Source organism: Aethalodelphis obliquidens, unplaced genomic scaffold, assembly GCF_003676395.1.
Source record: "Aethalodelphis obliquidens isolate GAN/ISIS:26980383/991018 unplaced genomic scaffold, ASM367639v1 scaffold28, whole genome shotgun sequence".
NCBI lineage: Eukaryota > Metazoa > Chordata > Mammalia > Artiodactyla > Delphinidae > Aethalodelphis > Aethalodelphis obliquidens.
In genome coordinates this window covers 23,278,733-23,294,524 of record NW_020837972.1, presented here as the reverse complement: position 1 = coordinate 23,294,524, position 15,792 = coordinate 23,278,733, and the positions used below count along the sequence as shown (strand labels likewise).

At 60.3% G+C, this 15,792-nt stretch overlaps 1 protein-coding gene across 3 annotated transcripts in view; it reads right to left on the bottom strand.

Annotated features, from left to right (window-relative positions):
• Window positions 1-15,792, bottom strand: part of MMP17 (matrix metallopeptidase 17) — a 48,854-nt gene that overhangs the window by 18,718 nt on the left and 14,344 nt on the right. For all 3 annotated transcript variants that reach the window (XM_027125165.1, XM_027125162.1, XM_027125163.1), the window contains 5 exons: window positions 15,604-15,703; window positions 13,863-13,945; window positions 13,612-13,764; window positions 10,498-10,755; window positions 3,235-9,924 (listed from right to left, as the gene is read on the bottom strand). In XM_027125165.1, coding sequence (XP_026980966.1) covers window positions 9,611-9,924; window positions 10,498-10,755; window positions 13,612-13,764; window positions 13,863-13,945; window positions 15,604-15,703 — 908 coding nt within the window. In that variant the 3' untranslated portion in view covers window positions 3,235-9,610. The remainder of the gene's footprint in view (window positions 1-3,234; window positions 9,925-10,497; window positions 10,756-13,611; window positions 13,765-13,862; window positions 13,946-15,603; window positions 15,704-15,792) is intronic.

Sequence of the window (15,792 nt, the reverse complement as noted above, 5' to 3'; positions counted from 1 at the left end):
AGTCTCGGGTTTTATGGGGATGGGGTTAGTTTCCGGGTTGCCTCTGGCCAATCACTCTGACTCAGGGTCCTTGCTGGTGACGCACACATCGCTCAGCCTGGATGGATTCCAGCGAGAAGGATTCTGGGAGGTTGGTAGGACATACGGACTGGCGTTTCCTCTCTCCTTTGGGCCTTTCCCGAATTCTTCCGGTTGGTGGTAGCTTGTTAGTTCCACGTTCCTTACCAGGAGCCCCTGTTGTAAGATAACTCATGAATGTGGCTACTATTGGGTCTGGCCAGGGCGGGGGTGGGGGGGTGGTTTCGGTCAGTGGTTCCCCTAACAGCTGGGTGGAGGGGAGTGGGAAAGGATGGGGAGTTTTACTCTTCCAGACCTGACCCAGGCTGGGTGACAGAGCATCTGCACCCTGCTGTGCTCTCAGAAGCCCACTCGGGTTCCCCAGTAAAGCCTGTGTTAGACTTCCGTGTCTACTCCCCGGAGGACTAAAAGCAGGGCTCAGCGAACACACACACCCACGTTCATAGCAGCGTTATTCACAGTTGCCAACCCTGATGTCCATCCACGGATGGATGAATAAACCAATGTGGGCCGGCCGTACAAGAGAACATGATTCAGCCGCAAAGAGGAATGGAGCTCCGATTCACGCTACGACACGAACGAACCTTGAAAACGTGTTACATTCAAGCAGCCAGCCGCAAAGTGACGACGATTGTATGGTTTCCTCCCAGATGAGCTTCCCGGAATAAGCAAATGCAGAGATTTAAAGGTGATTCGTGTTGGCTGAGGGCTGGTGAGGGGCTAGGGGTGACCGCTGGGGGGCACGGAGATTCCCTCTGGTGGATAAAAATGGTCGGGGGCTGGGTGCAGGGCAGGGTGGGCACCGGCAGTGTACTCAGTGTCACTAATGATAAATTTTGTGTCATGTGTATTTTAGCATACAGTTGTTGAGAAAGGTATGAGTTGAAATAAAGTATGGATAAGTGAAAAAGAACGTCAAATCTACATTGTCAGAGGGCTTCCCTGGTGGCGCAGTGGGTGAGAGTCCACCTGCCGATGCAGGGGACACGGGTTCGTGCCCCGGTCCGGGAAGATCCCACATGCCGCGGAGTGGCTGGGCCCGTGAGCCATGGCCGCTGGGCCTGCGCGTCCGGAGCCTGTGCTCCGCAACGGGAGAGGCCGCGGCAGTGGGAGGCCCATGTACCGCAAAAAAAAAAAAAAAAAAAAAAAATCTACATTGTCAGAAACAATACAACAGTTTCAGTAGGGAGGCGAAATAACCAGAGGTGTGAGCTGCGGTGTGGCCAGCGCCCCTACAGTTGGGCATCTCATCCTACAGGGAGGGGCCTGGGCTCAGAAAGAAACAGACCCTTGAATTTCCGCCCAGCTCCTCCCCCAATGCCCGGCTGCCTGTTTCCGCCTGGAGGGCCACCTGGCCTTGGGACACCTGGCTCTGAGCGTTGCCTTCCTCGGGGACGGTCAGAGGTGCACGGGACTGAATGTGAGATGTGCCTCTGCCGGCCACCCTCTGCCCCTCCCGGCCACCTGCCGCCCCCTGCCTGCCAAATGCCCACGCCCAGAGCTGCCCCCTCTCCTCCTCTTTGTCCTTCGTTATAACCAACAACGTGGTAAGCGCAGCTGGACGCGCCTGGGCCCTGGCTTCAAACCCACCTATTGGAGCCGGGTGACCTGGGTCAGCTACCCTGACCTTTGGCCTCTTTCTGTCTCCCCCGCCTCTCAAGCTGGCTCCCGCCTGAGGCCTTTGGCTGCTCCCTCTGCCTGGAACACCGACCCCATGCCCTCCCATCACGGAGGTCTCACTCAAATGTCGCCTACTCCAAGAGGCCCTCCGGGACCGCCTGGTCTAAAGCACCCCAGGCCCACCCTCACCCCGGCCGCTGTGATCCCCACTTACAACCCTCCTCTTACTGATGGCGGCACTGACTTCTCTCTTCTGCCTCTGGAATGAGAGCCCATGACGTCTGCTGGCATCTTGGAGTCCCTGAGACCCCAGGAAAGGGGCCAGGTGTCCAGGGGCTACGGTGCCCATGGTGCAGCCTGGGACCTTCCTGGGGTCCCCAAGCCCAGGCACTGTTAACCCCACTCCTGGTTCACAGATCTCTTCCTCCGCTTCCCCTCCGTGGAGTCTGTGACCCCCTGTGCTCTCCGGCTTAGTAATACTTCCGTGTTCAGTCAAATCTAAATGCCACTGATAGTAAGACCCCCATTCCTTTACGAGCTGCTAGAAAGAACACAATGTTGTGGGTTGTACCTTTGTTTTTTTGGGCTGCGCCGCGCGGCACCTGGGCTCTTAGTTCCCTGACCAGGGATCGAACCCGTGCCCCTGCAGTGGAAGTGCGGAGTCTTAACCACTGCACCGCCAGGGAAGTCCCTGTGCTGTACTTTGATCCTCCATCAGTTTTAAGACACATCCTGATTTCACGTGAAAAACTGTTCATCGAGGACTCAGTGAAATTCGGTAATAACACTAGCAGGCTCTGGCATTGCACCTGTGCCCCGGCCGGTTCCTCTCCTCCGGGTGTGGTTGTTCGTTTAATCCGGCCCACCGGGCAGGTGCGCTTATCCCCAATTCACATACGAAGCAGCTGAGTAATTAGTCAGAGTCACACCGTCAAGGAGAAGAGCAGGCGTGAACGGGCGTCTGTCTGGGGGACCCACGCTCCCGACAGGCGCGCACCTGGCTCCCCAGCCCCCGGGCCGCTTGGGAGGTGGGAAAGGAAGCCTCGGAGGCCGCTAGTGACTTGCTTGGCACCGCAAGGCAATAACTCCAAGTGCTTCTAGATGGAGCCTGGGAGCAGGGGGCAGCTGGAGGCTGCACTGGGGGCCAGGGCCCCCGGAAGGGCAGAGTCCAGGCCGGCAGGCCAGCGAGGCCACACGAGTCCAGGCAGAGGATTGCATCAGGGTCCACGCTGCTGTGGCCCGGGGCTACCTGGGGCCTCACTGGGGTGATGCAACCCTGGCCGGTGGCCACCTCCCTGGGCGGTGACTGTGATGAGGGTGGGCCCTGGGAGCTCCACATTCCATGACCCTCTGACGGTCCCCAGACAGCTCTCAGCCCAGGCTGCTCCGCGCAGACCCCTGGGGGCTCCATCCTTGCCAGAACTCTCGCCCCTCGTTCACGGCGTGCGGTCACCACCCATTTTCCTTGCTGTTTACTCACCTTCCCCACAGCCTGCACCCACCTGGACTCCCGCCCCTGCAGAGCGTCCGACTTACATTTACCCGTTGGGTCCTGGGCGCGACTGCGAAATGGGTCTGACAGTAAATGCCGCAGTGCCATCTGTCTCGGGGGCCCGCCCGTGTCCTCTGTGGGCTCGGTCAGCACTTTGCGTCCTGTGCCCTGTGTCTCTGTGACAAGGGCTCTGCCGGGCAGGGAGTGGCCGCATTGTTTAGGAATCACTCATTCATGTCTCATGTGTTATCACTAAACAAAGGGCCGGGAGACCTGAGGCTGCGGAGCGGCATCTGTCTGCTGAGTCTGCTGTGCGTCACGCTGCTTCTCGCGTCTTCACCTGGTGCTGATTCGAGGTCCTTGTGGTGCTCTCCGCAGTCGGCCAGGCGGCCTCTGCTGCACCAGCCCTGGGCCTCCCGATAGCTGACCGCAAGAGGCTTACCTCTCGCCTCTGAAACCAACACTGAACGGAGAGAGGTTCAAACACTACGGGCCGCAGGAGGGAGTCGTGACTGAGAGGCTCTGGGACTGGGGCTTGTTTCGGTCCCAGGGAGTCTACCCCCGAGTCAGGCGCTGCACTCCTGGTCTGGCCTAGAACGAGGGGCCAGTCATCCAGGTCCATCCCGGACAGTCCTGGTTTTCACCCAAATTGAGCGGCCGCCCTCCCAAAGGCCGCTTCCTGGGCCAGGAGGAAGAGGGAGTCCTGAGATGGCTCAGGGAGAAGAAGGCCTGGCCCAGCCGCCAGCATGGGGCCTGGGTCCACCTGCGGCATTTCTGTCATTCGTTTGTTCACTCAGCAAACATTTAGTAAGCCAGAACCACGGCGTTGAACAAAATAGGCCAAATCTTTACACTCTAGTGGAGAGGAAAGACAGCCGACAAAATACAAGCTGAGTATCTAAACTGACTATAGAGCGGGTCAGATGGTAGTGGGTACCATGGAGAATAAAGGAGGGAAGGGGTGTGGGTGCGTTTATGGGGAAGGAGGGCCGTTTGCGGTTCCAGGGAGGTGGTCAGAGAGGCGCTACTGCAAAGGTGACACTGGAGGCACCTGCGTGTGCAAAGGCCCTGAGGCAGGAGCTGTGGTCTGGGAGGGGCTGGGTCAGGGTGGCTGGAGCGAAGGCGGGAGGGGAGATGGAGGACAGGGACGAGGGGCCAGATGTAGGCCGTGGTAAGGACAGGCTTTGTGCCCTCACACTCACTCCCAAGGCCAGGGGATCCACGGGAGGGTTTGGAGACCAGAGGGATCTGGTCTGTGGTTGCCGTGTGGAGAACAGATGGGAGAGTGGCCAGTGCGGATGCCGAGGACAGTTAAGAGGCAGAGCGGATGGTGGCTTGCCTGGGGGTCAGAGGGGCTGATGAGCCGGGCGGGAGGTGACAGCAGGGTGCTGAGGTCTCTGCCTGAGGCACGCGGTGGCCTGCTGTCCGCCTGCGGGGGAGCAAGTCTGGGGGGCTCAGGCCCTTGGTTCTCCCATGCGAACGGGAGCAGCGTGGCCAGCTGAGTTTTCCAAGAGGAGCAAAATCCTTGGATCTCACATGGTTTCTCAGACTGTGGACTGACACTTGGCACCCACTGAGAGGTGGGGTCTGTCCCCTTCCCTGGGGGCCGGCGGGCATGAGGCCAGCAGAAGTGACCTGTGGCTTCCGCTCAGCCTCCTGGGACTCCTGCCCTTGGCACTGGCCGCCGCCAGGTAAGGAAGCCCAGGCCAGGCGGGGGCTCCAGAGACAGCCAGCGTCACAGCCATGCGGGTGAGGAAGACGCGGCCCTGGTCACCACCTGGCTGCCAGCCCACGACAGCCTGGGTGAGAACCCAGAAACGGGGGAGGGCAGGTGGGAACGCTTGCCGCAGCCTCGAGCTGCCCAGTGCCCGGGGAGGCAGGGGAGCAGGCGGCTGTGCTGGGGTCCATCTGCTCTGGTTTCCTCTCGTTTCTCTGGACGCACTGGGGTCCTGTCACCCTTTGTCCACTCAGAGAGGGCAGGGGCTGCAGAGCCAGCAGGGGCCCAATGCCCAGCTGGGGTGGGAGGCCCACGGGCACACAGCCGCAAGGGACACCGGCCCAGCGCTGGCCTGGCCCCAGAGCCCTGGAGGAAAACCCGCTCACCGTCCTTGGGATTCCAACGAGGGGCACCCGCACTGCTGTCCCATAATCACACCCCCTCCCCACCCAGGGAGGGCCATGGCAGCCTGTGAGGAGGACCCCCAGAGCAGGACCGTCACGGGTTCACTCCCAGCTCCCCCGCCCACCAAGTGCCCGAGCTTCAGCAAATCACGGCTCCTCTCCGAGCCGCAGTTTTCTCATCTGGAAAATGAAACAAAGCACATTCCGTCCCTTGTGTCTGTGAAGTGCAGAACAGTACCAGTAACTGTACCATCATGATTATTCTTTAGGGTGAGTCACCCAGAGCCTCCTAACCTCCCATAATTTGCTCCTAGGAAAGGTGGCAGGAGGGGATGAGGTGTGGCTGGAATCTGGGTCTGGCCTCGGTCCCATGCGAGGGGCAGCTGCGGTGCTGGGGGCCCCTCTCCCTGTGTGTTACGGGCTGAATGTCTGTGTCCCCCCAACGGTCGTATGTTGAGGCTCTAACCCCCGACGTGATGGTACTTGGAAATGAGACCTTGGGAGGTGATCAGCTGAGAGGAGGTCACGAGGACGGGGCCCTCATGGTGGGCTTAGTGTCCCTATAGGAAGAAGAGACCAGACTTGCCCTCTCTGCCATGTGAACACATTGCTGTCTGCAAGCCCGGAGCAGGCTCACCGGGACCCAATCTGCCGTCACCGTGGTCTTGGACGTCCAGCCTCCAGGACTGTGAGAAATAAATAACTGCTGTTCAAGCCCGCACTGTGGCTTTTGTTATGACAGCCTGAGCCAAGACCAGAGCCTCAGTTTTCCCACCTGTAAAATGGGAGCTAGAACAGAGACCTTCTGGTCCAGGGGTCCCCTGTGTAGATGCGTTTTGTATACTTGACACCCATGCACACAGGCATGAGTGTTTCCCTGCAAGGCCCAGTCATGCTGAGGTCAGCCAGCACCTGGGCCTCCACGGCTGACCTCGCCCGGGGTCTGTGCCCTCACCGGTGTGGTGTGAACCCTCTGACCTCCTCCTGAGGGATCTCTCTGGGTCTGTCACCATGGCTGCAGGCTCCCTGGGGGATCCACAGCTTCTCCAAGTAGAGCCAGCACAGCTTGGGGTGAAAATAGAGACTTTTGACTGAAAACCCAAAATTTTACATGAAAGCTCCAGGTGTTTAAATACTCACCTAAAATTGAAAATTGTATGTGAGCATAACATCATTCTGCGACATTACTACCAGAGATGCAGAACCGGAATGGAACCGTGGTGACACTTGAGGCCGCTGGCATTGAGGGACAGTCTACAGGACAGCCAGCCTGTGACCTTCACGAGGCCCAAGGTCATGGAGGTCAAGGGAAATCCAAGGCTCCGGGAGCATAAAACCTCAGGACAGCTGAGTGTGACGCTGGGTTGGGTCCTGTCAATAAACGATGTTGCGGGGACAAATGCAGAAACCAAGTGGGGTCTGACGTGTCCTATTATTTCTTGATCTTACAGAGACTTGAGAGAAAGTCCTAGTTTGCAGGAAATATATAGAAAAGTGTCCGGGGTCATCAGTGTGCTCCCAAATAATTTAGGTAAGAAAAAAAAAAAGTCTCGTACTCGACCTGCATCTTCTCTGTATATATGAGACTATTTCAAAATGTGAAAGCACGTGTATTTATAAAAAGATGGGCTCAAGCCGAGCGTTTCCATGGGTTTGTTCAGTGCCCAGACCCCTGGTTCGCAGCCCCTGGTGGGAGCAGCTCCTGCTGCCACTACTTTTACTGCTAATTTGTCCTTTAGGACTGAACACAGAGAGGCACCACTTCTGTGTCTACTGTTTACTTCATGTGAGACAGAATTAGCGGGAACGTTTTATAAAATGGTCTTTGGTTTTAACACGAGAGTAAGACCATCACCCACCATGAGAGAGTCTGGGTTCTTGTAGACCCGGTCCACTGCCGGCTCTGACCCACGGGCTGTGTGCCCAGGGGACCTGGGGACCCTATCTGAGCTGTTTCCCCAAATACACGAGGGCCTAGGATTGCCCCCTGCCCCCCCGCAGGCTGCTGGAGAATGAAGTGGGACCCCGGGGGGGCGTCCTTGATGAGCAGAGGTAGCCTGTTCCCCCAGGAGGGACCTTTAGTGTGGTAGGACGGGCGGAGACCCTTCCTGGGCCCAGGGACCAGATGGTGGACAGACGGATGTGGGATGTGGCCTGGCCTGGAGACTGCCTGCCTGGCCATGGCATCCACGCATCCCAGGATGGGCCCTGAGCCTGCCTCTGCTACCTGGGCATCAGGTAGGGGTGGAGGTGTGCAGCTGCGGGAGCCTGAGCTCTCTCCTGAATATGCGAACGTCTGTGCCTCACCCTAGAGCGGGGGCGGTGGTAACTCCCACGATGCAGGGAACGAGTGCCAGTGCCTTCAAGCAGCCTCCCACGCCCCACGTGGGCTGGCCCCGCGCTTCCCGCTCTCCTCCTGGAAAACCTCCAGGATGCAGGGGCTCCTGCTGGGCGGGCCCATTGCACCCCAGGACGTGTGCGCCTGCCCTGCCCCGGCCCCCCCGCGCCCCCGGCCAGCCTCTTCCCTCAGATCGCTGCACAACCAACTCCTCCTCTCTGTTTCAGCTCATTCCCCGGCTCAGGCGGCCTTTCCGGAGCCCCCTGGAAAGCAGCTGTTCACAAACTTCCCCGTGTATCACACTCGCAGAAAGGGGGGAGGGTAACACCAGGCCCCACCCCCAGCCTTCTAATCAGCAGGCAGGGCCAGGCCCGAGAATCTGCATTTCTACCGGCTCTGGGTGATGTCGATGCTGCTGGCTGGGCACCCCGCCTGGAGAACCCCTGCTCTAAAGCGGCCCCTGCAGGGGCTCTTCACACCCCCTTATGGCCTGATGCTCACATCACCTACCCTCCTCTTTCTAACTGACACCATTTTTGCTGCAGGTGTTCACCTGCCCCAGCCCCAGGGAGGGGGCTGATTCCTCTAGACCAGAGGTTCTCAACCCAGGTGACCCTACCTCTGGGGTTACCTATGGCTGCGACAGGGATGGGCAAGGACCGTCCCACCCCCATGTCCACGCACCCCCAGGAGAAGCACTGATGAATCGCTCCCTGCCAGTGAGAGCGGGCAGGCAGCCAGGGCTTCTGGGAAAGGTCGCCCTCCCGGGTGAAGGGGGTACAGCTCCCACTCTTTGCCCCTCCGGGTGGGAGAGCGGTGGCTGCCATCCTGGCCTTGGAGCCGGAAGCAGAAGGAGCAATGGGATGGAGCCACCTCCCTGCACTTCCTGTTCGGAGGCCCTCAGGGACATTCGGGGTGGCAGACAGCGTCCCAGGTGCCCCACCCAAAACCTTGTCTCGTTCTGCACGTCCCGCACTGAGAGCAGTACCTGCACGTGCAGGTAGGCACTCCGTCCATCAGGGAGGGTTGGGCGAACGTGCCAGAACCCCAGGGCCTAAGATCTGACCCGGCCCGACCCCTGCCTGCGGGCAGGAGGCTCGTTTCCCTGAGCTGGGCCTCAGCTTGTCCATCTGTGAAATGGGTGTAATGACCCAGGGGTCATGGAGTCGTCAAGTAAGCGCTGGGCAGGAAGGTGTTGGTGACCACTGCACAGGCTTCCCTGGAGGCCCCCCACCCCAGAGTGCAGGTGGTCCGGGGCCAGGGCTGCACAGGCCCCGGAGGACGCCCACGCTCGGACCGCCTGAGCGCGTCAGGGAGCCGAGCCTGAGCCGTTACAAAGCAGGAAGAGATCGTGTTTGTCTGAAACGCGTCACAAGGGAAGCCCACCACGGCCCCAGCTTGGGGGCTCGCCCGTGGAGGCGGCTGCCCTGGTCAAGGCAGCCGGCAGGCCCACTGGGACCAGGAGAGGAAGCCCCACGGACGGGCGGAAGCACCAGGGGCGGCTCTGCGGCAGGGGACGGGGAGGGGGTGCCCGTGGGCCTCCGGGCTGCTCTTGCCAGGGTCTGCGGACCCGATGTAACGCCCCCAGCCCAGCCTACCCCTGGCTCCTCGGTCAGTCTCCGTGAGATTCAGTCACTCGCTCACCGAAAGGACGGCTTCCGGCCCCAGCCCGGCCGGGCCGTGACGCAATCTCCCCAGCTGGCAGAGGGCAGGCAGGCCAGGCGGGAGCTCCCCCAGCATCCGCGCCCGGGGAGCAGCGCCCTCTGCTGGCCTCTGCCGAGTCGGGGGGCTGCACCCGGTGGCCTCGGCCTGGGGGGCTGGCGGCGCCGTCCCCGTCTGCAAGGCGGGGTCCGCTCTGCAGGGACGCTTGGCTCCGGCGCTGGAGGGGCGGGCATCAGTCCTTGCACTTCGTGGCTCTGGACTGCAGCCCCTTCTGTCCTGTCGCAGGCCAGCGCCGAATGTCACAGCGCCAGGGCCCGGGCCGCTGTCCACAGGAGGCTCAGCAGCGCGGCCAGCAGTGGGCCCGCGGCCCGCGGTGCTGCGGCGGCGATGGAGGTGCAGGAACAGACCTCGTAGGCGTCCTCTGAGCGGCTGTGGTCGCGCTGCCCCGGCCGGGCGTGGGCCCCTGCCTCTCCGTCTGCGTCCTCGGGGTCAGCGGGTGGGTCTCTGCAGACCAGCCAGTCCCGGGCCGTGGACTGCGGGTACCCGGGCGCCACCTCCAGCTCGCCATCCAGCACCTTCCAGTACTCCTTGCCGCGGAAGAAGTAGGCGGCACCTGGGGGAGAAGAGGGCAGGCAGCTGAGCTCCGGCCGCTGCAGCACGCGGGATTCGGTGTAGACGGCAGGAGGACGGGATACAGAGAGCTGCGGGGCCAGTAGGAAGGACGGACGTAGAATGTCTCAGGTGAGAGTCAGAGTCTTGGTCTCAGCCTACGGGGAGCCCATCTGTGGGCACTCAGAGCATTACAGGCCTGGGAAAGCTCAAGGAGCCGCCTGGAGGCAGGGGGATGGATGAGATGACCTCTGCTTTTCCCCTACTATTTATTTAGTGAGGGCCTACAATGTGCCAGGCTGTTCTAGGTACTGGGGACATGGCTTTGCAAATAGAACAAATGAAACTTCCCGTACGGGTGGAGCTGCCCCTGTGGGAGGGTGCTGTACTTCTCACTGCGGCCAGGGGGCGCTGCAATGACGTTTGGGCGGAGGCCTGAAGCCGGTGGGGAAAGTGTTGGCGGGGGGGGGGGGGGGGGGGGCGGAGCAGACGCACGCATCTGCCGCTGGATCCCAGCTCCCCAGGTGTGGGTGCTGAGGCTGCCCCGGAGTCGCCCTTCCCCCCGCGCCCGGCTCACCATCGGACCAGGGCGTGGCATCGTCGAGCGTGCTGGGGATGCCCCTCCACGGGGGGCTCTGGGCGGGGTGGCCAGGGTCCATGCGCCGTGTGTGCTCATCGTAGCGCCAGTACAGCTGGTCCTTAAAGAAATAAGTCTTGTCATTGTGAGCCCAGGAGAAGGCAGCATCGACGCCGCCCGGCGGGAGGCCGAAGTCCGAGATGGGCCGCGGGTATCCTTCCTCTACGTTATTGTCCTTAAACACCCAGTATCTGTCTCCTGGGGGCGAGAGAAAGAGCCGTGGGCCGGGGTTCGCCCAGCCCGCCGGGCGAGGGCCCCAGCCCTTGCTCCTCCCACAGACGGGCACCCCGATGCGCAGTGCCCATGGCGTAAGTCCCAGGAGGGTTCACCGAGCGCCTGCTGTGCTCCCGGCAGGGGTCCCACACGTGCCAGCAGCCTGGGGAGGCGGGGCCAGATGAGGCGGCCGCGTCACAGCCAGGGGGCAAGACGACCCGCTCCCACGCCGAGAAGCCACTTCGGTCAGCGGGGCCTTGTCCACTTCTGCTGTGAGGCGGGCTGAGCACGTTCACGGGCAAAGCAGGAAGGGCGCCGGGTGAAGGCCCACCGGACCTGCACGTGTGCAGCCTTGTCAGATTACACAGAAGCAGAGCTTTAGAAATCACCAAGAACTTCAAATCCGCACGTAAAGCTTTTGGGAAATGGTGTGATTAAGACCCTTGTTGGGTGTCCTTGACTCTGTGCTCTGGAAACACATCCTCAGCTGCTCCGCCGCAGGAGGGTGGGATCAAATTTGGGTATGTGTTGTCATGTCCCCCACTCCCGCCCGGTTTAGTAACTAATGACCCTGTTATTTCGAAAACAAATGAGGGAATTCCCTGGCGGTCCAGCGGTTAGGACTCTGTGCTTTCACCCTGCAAGCTGCAAGGTGCGGCCAAAGAAACAAACAAAACAACAAATGAAAAAAGAAACAAATGAAAACAGAAGATACAAATGAAGAAGAAGCAAAACATTAAAAAAATCTTTGGCTGGACAAAGGACTGGAATAGACATTTCTCCAAGGAAGATATTCAAGTGGTCAGTAAGCACATGAGAAGATGCTCAACATCACTGATCATCAGGGAAATGCATGTCGAAACCCTAACGAGACACCGCCTCACACCCAGTAGGACGGGCACGAGCAAACCCGCCCCCCGAAAACAGCAAGCGTAGGTGAGGATGGGGGGAATCGGGCACCGCTGGTGGGAATGTAAACTGGGAGCGGCTGCTGTGGGAGAAAGAAATAGTCCAGGACCCAGCAACCCCACCCCTGGGCATATACACAAAGGAACTGAAAGCAAGTTCTCAAAGAGCTATCCGTACACCCATGTCCACGGCAGCCTTATTCACAACGGCTAAGACGTGGAAGCAAGCCAAGTGTCCATCGACAGATGATAAAATGTGCTCCATCCACGCAATGGAATACGACTCAGCCTTGAAAAAGGAAGGCAATTCTGACCCCTGCCGCACCGTGGATGACCTTGAGGACGTGATGCTCAGTGAAATAAGCCAGTCGCAAAAAGACAGATCCCGTGTGCTTCCACGATATGAGGCCCCCAGAGCAGACAAGTCCATGGAGACACAGAGCAGGCTGGTGGGTGCCGGGGGCTGGGGGGGGGGATGGGGAGTCAGTGTTTCATGGGGACAGTTTCAACTTTACAAGATGAAAAAGCTTTAGAGATGGACGGTGGTGACGGTTGCACACAGTGTGAAAGTACTTAGTGCCCCTGAACTCTACACTTATAAATGGTTAAGACGGTAACTTTTACAGTGTGTGTGTGTGTGTGTGTGTGTGTGTGTGTGTTTTACCACAATTAACAATAATTTCTAAAAGATCATCTGTCAGAGACTGGCAACAACTGAAGGAAACGACGGCACAGCTGCAGACAGGGCCCCGTCGATCACAACGAGAAGGGCCGTGAGTGGGCACACGTGGGGTGATGTCGACAGGGCAGCCCGACCTGCTCCAGCGGACGCTGCCAGGCAAGTGCAGAGGCCCCAAGTGCCCACACTGTCTCACATTTCAAGTCTGGAGCTGTGGTTTCTCGTGGGGATCTCCCGATTTTTAAATGTTAAGAAATAATCCAAGTTACTTAGAAGATGCCAGACGGGTCCCCCCACCATGACTGTGGCCGGCCCTTGACATCCAGCCTGGGAGACGGTGATTCCACTGTCAGGGGGCGCGTCAGGGTGAGTGTGGAGGGGTCGAGCCCAGGCACCACACAAGGGAGGCCAGGTTGGAAAGCCTGGGTCAGGGCAGCAGGGTGGCTTCACTCTGGGGAGCTACAGACCCTGCACCCCCAAAACACAGCTGCACGTACATACAGCAGTGCGTGAGACTGAGGAAGGCTCACAGCCCCCGAGGCGCCCACAGAACTGGCAGGGCTCAGTCTCCTGCTGCAGGCGGGGCACCTTGCCTTTTCCCCAAAGAGACAGCACGCTCCCCAAGGGCAGGAACCACCACCCCAGCCCCGCCCGGGAGCCGGGCTGTTGAGGGTGAAGTGACACCCCTCCTCCAGTGGACCTGTCACCATGGACTGAGATGCGAGAGCAGTCTCCCCCTGCTCTTAGGCTAAATCCAGCTCCTTCCCGCGGCCCTTGGCGAGGACCTGCACTTCCCACCCCTGCCTCCTCGCCCTTCACTCTGATCCAGCCTCATCACCCTCTTCCAGGTTCTTTCAATCAGCAAGCTTGTTCCTGCCTCAGGACCTTTGCATTGGCAGCTCCCTCGGCCTGGTATGCTGGTCCCGCAGGTCTACCTGAAGTTAACTCCCTCATTACCTGCAGGTGCTTATTGTGTGTCCCCCGGCCCAGAATGAGGGCAGGGATTTTCGTGTCTTGCCCACTGTGTGCCTGCAAGGCCTGCCACAGTGCAGAGCACACAGCAGGTGCTCAATAACTACAAACTGGTTGAGTGCACACGTGAACGTGAGCCTCTCTGCTCTGAGCTCTGGACCCACAGAGCAAAGCACAGGACTGGCCTCCTGCGTGGACGCGAGCTTTGGGGATCCTGGGGAGCGCGGGCTGCGGCCCCCGGTCAGCGATGCCCGGCAGGCACCCAGATGGGGGGGCACCCACCTTTGAAGAAGACGATCTTGTGGTCACTGGTGCGCTCGTACACGGCATCCACGCTGTCCAGGCGCAGCGGCAGGCCCCGCCAGAAGCGGTGCACCTGTGCCGGCTGCAGCGACACCAGGTGCCGGTCCCGGGTCAGCCGCCAGAAGTACTTGCCTGGGGGGACACAGGGGGTGGGGCTGCAGGTGGCTGGCCTGGGGCCCAGGGTGGGCTCTGCTCCTCTGTCCGCCAGCGCTGGACCCCGAGGGGGTTACCTTTGAAGAAGAAGGCCTCGCCTCGGATCTGGGCTACTGCGTCAAAGTGGCCGCTGCATCTGTGGGGCACGTCCTTCCCGGGCCTGGGGGAAGAGAGAGGGCCGGGCTGGGAGCTGCCCCGGGGAGCTGGGCTGGGCAAGGCCATGGGGACAAGCATCCCCGAAGGACCCTGCACGCCCGCATCACCGCCTGCAGGCCCAGCGACCACAGCAGTTTAGTCAAGAGAGAAAAGCAGGTGAAACAGCCCCACGCTCGCCATGCAGGCTGCGAGACGGATCGCTGAGCGAGCGCACTGGACCAGCAGGCGCTCTCCACGCTGCCAGCGAAGCGTCGGGAAGCCAGCTGGGCACTTTCCACAGAAGTGCGGAGCGCGCGTGCCGGGACCCCGATTCTGAGTCTGGAGCCCTGTCCACGGACAGTACTCACAGCAACGTCATGTGTGACGACAAAAGGTCAGGAATTAAATGCCCGCCGATCCAGGACTCAGAAACAGGGCAGGGCACATGCGTACCGCAGTGCAGCTCAGCCCCGAGACCCAGGCATCTTCACAGACACAGAGGCCTCCACGGGCCCTGGGGCCAGAGCTAGGGCACAGAGCAGCACAGGAGACATCCTCTGGGCTCACGCATGTACATCTACACGCTGGGCTTTCTACACACGTGTGGAATCTCTCTGGAAGGACACACACACGCACAAATGTCTGCCCCAGGGAGGGGCTGGTAGGTCAGCGGCGAGGACTGACTTCGCTGTGAGTTGCTTTTTGTGCCCCTGGAATCGCGCACTGCTGGCAGGTGTTACTTATTCAATAAATAAGTGCAATGAAGACCAACAGTAACACAAGTTACAGCAACATCTGTGACCTCAGTGGCAATTCACCACATACAGCGGAGTGAGAAAAGGATGAAAACATCCCACGTCTGGAAAACCAAACCTCGAAACAAACCAAACCACGGAAGCCTAAATACATAGATTTCTGTTTGTATTTTTGTGTTTAGTGTTTTGTGTGAGCGTGAAGGTGGCACGGAGGCATGCCAGGCTGTGAGGGCAAAGGTGGGGGGGTGGACGGGGACGCCTCCCTGCAGATTCTGTGGCACTTGTTCCACTGGGGGATGGGGGGGTGAGAGTAGGCAGGCTCTGACTGCTTTCACCACGGGGCTAGACGAATCCAAGCTGGGCCTTAAAAGGCGGACAGCTGCCGCGCGGCCTCCAGCACTGCCAGCCCTCCGGATGCTCCCTTGGGACAGCCACTCCAGGAATCCAGCCTCCGGCACGGGACACAGATGGTGCCCAGCTGAGCCCAGCCTTCGAGTCAGCCCAGCCCAGGCACCAGACCTGAGGCAAGATGCCCCCAGACGATCCCAGCCCCCAGCAGGTGTTCCCAACACCGCGGAGCCGACCCCCGACCCCCGACCGTGCCCTGTCCGAGTTCCTGACCCACAGAACCCACGAGCCTCACGATATAGTGGGGGTTTCATGCCACGAGGCAGGGCTGCTTGTTACGCAGCCGTCGATGACTGACTGGGATGAAGGGTGAGAGGAAATCGCACATTTGAAAGTCAAGGCCTCTGCACGGTTCTGGGCTGGGGTGAGCGGGGGGTCCCCTCCACTGTCTGTCCATAAGAAAAGAAACTAACTGTCACTCAGGGCTCAGCTGGCCCAGAAGCCCCACGAGCTCAGGACCTGGAGCCGCTGCTGGGGGCCGTGCTGGCCGCAGAGTGGAGACAAGGGGCCCACGGCTTACGGGGTGCTCGCGCGATCATCAGGGGGCTCTGGCAGGAGGGGCGGCTCCTCGGGCTCTGGGGCGTCTGGCTGTGCCGTTGGGGACACGGACTCCCGCACGCCTGTGGAGACAAGGAGGCTGCATTGGGCCCTGCAGACCCCACCACCCTTCCTGGAGCTGCCAGGACGGAGCTGGGGCCATCGGGTGGGT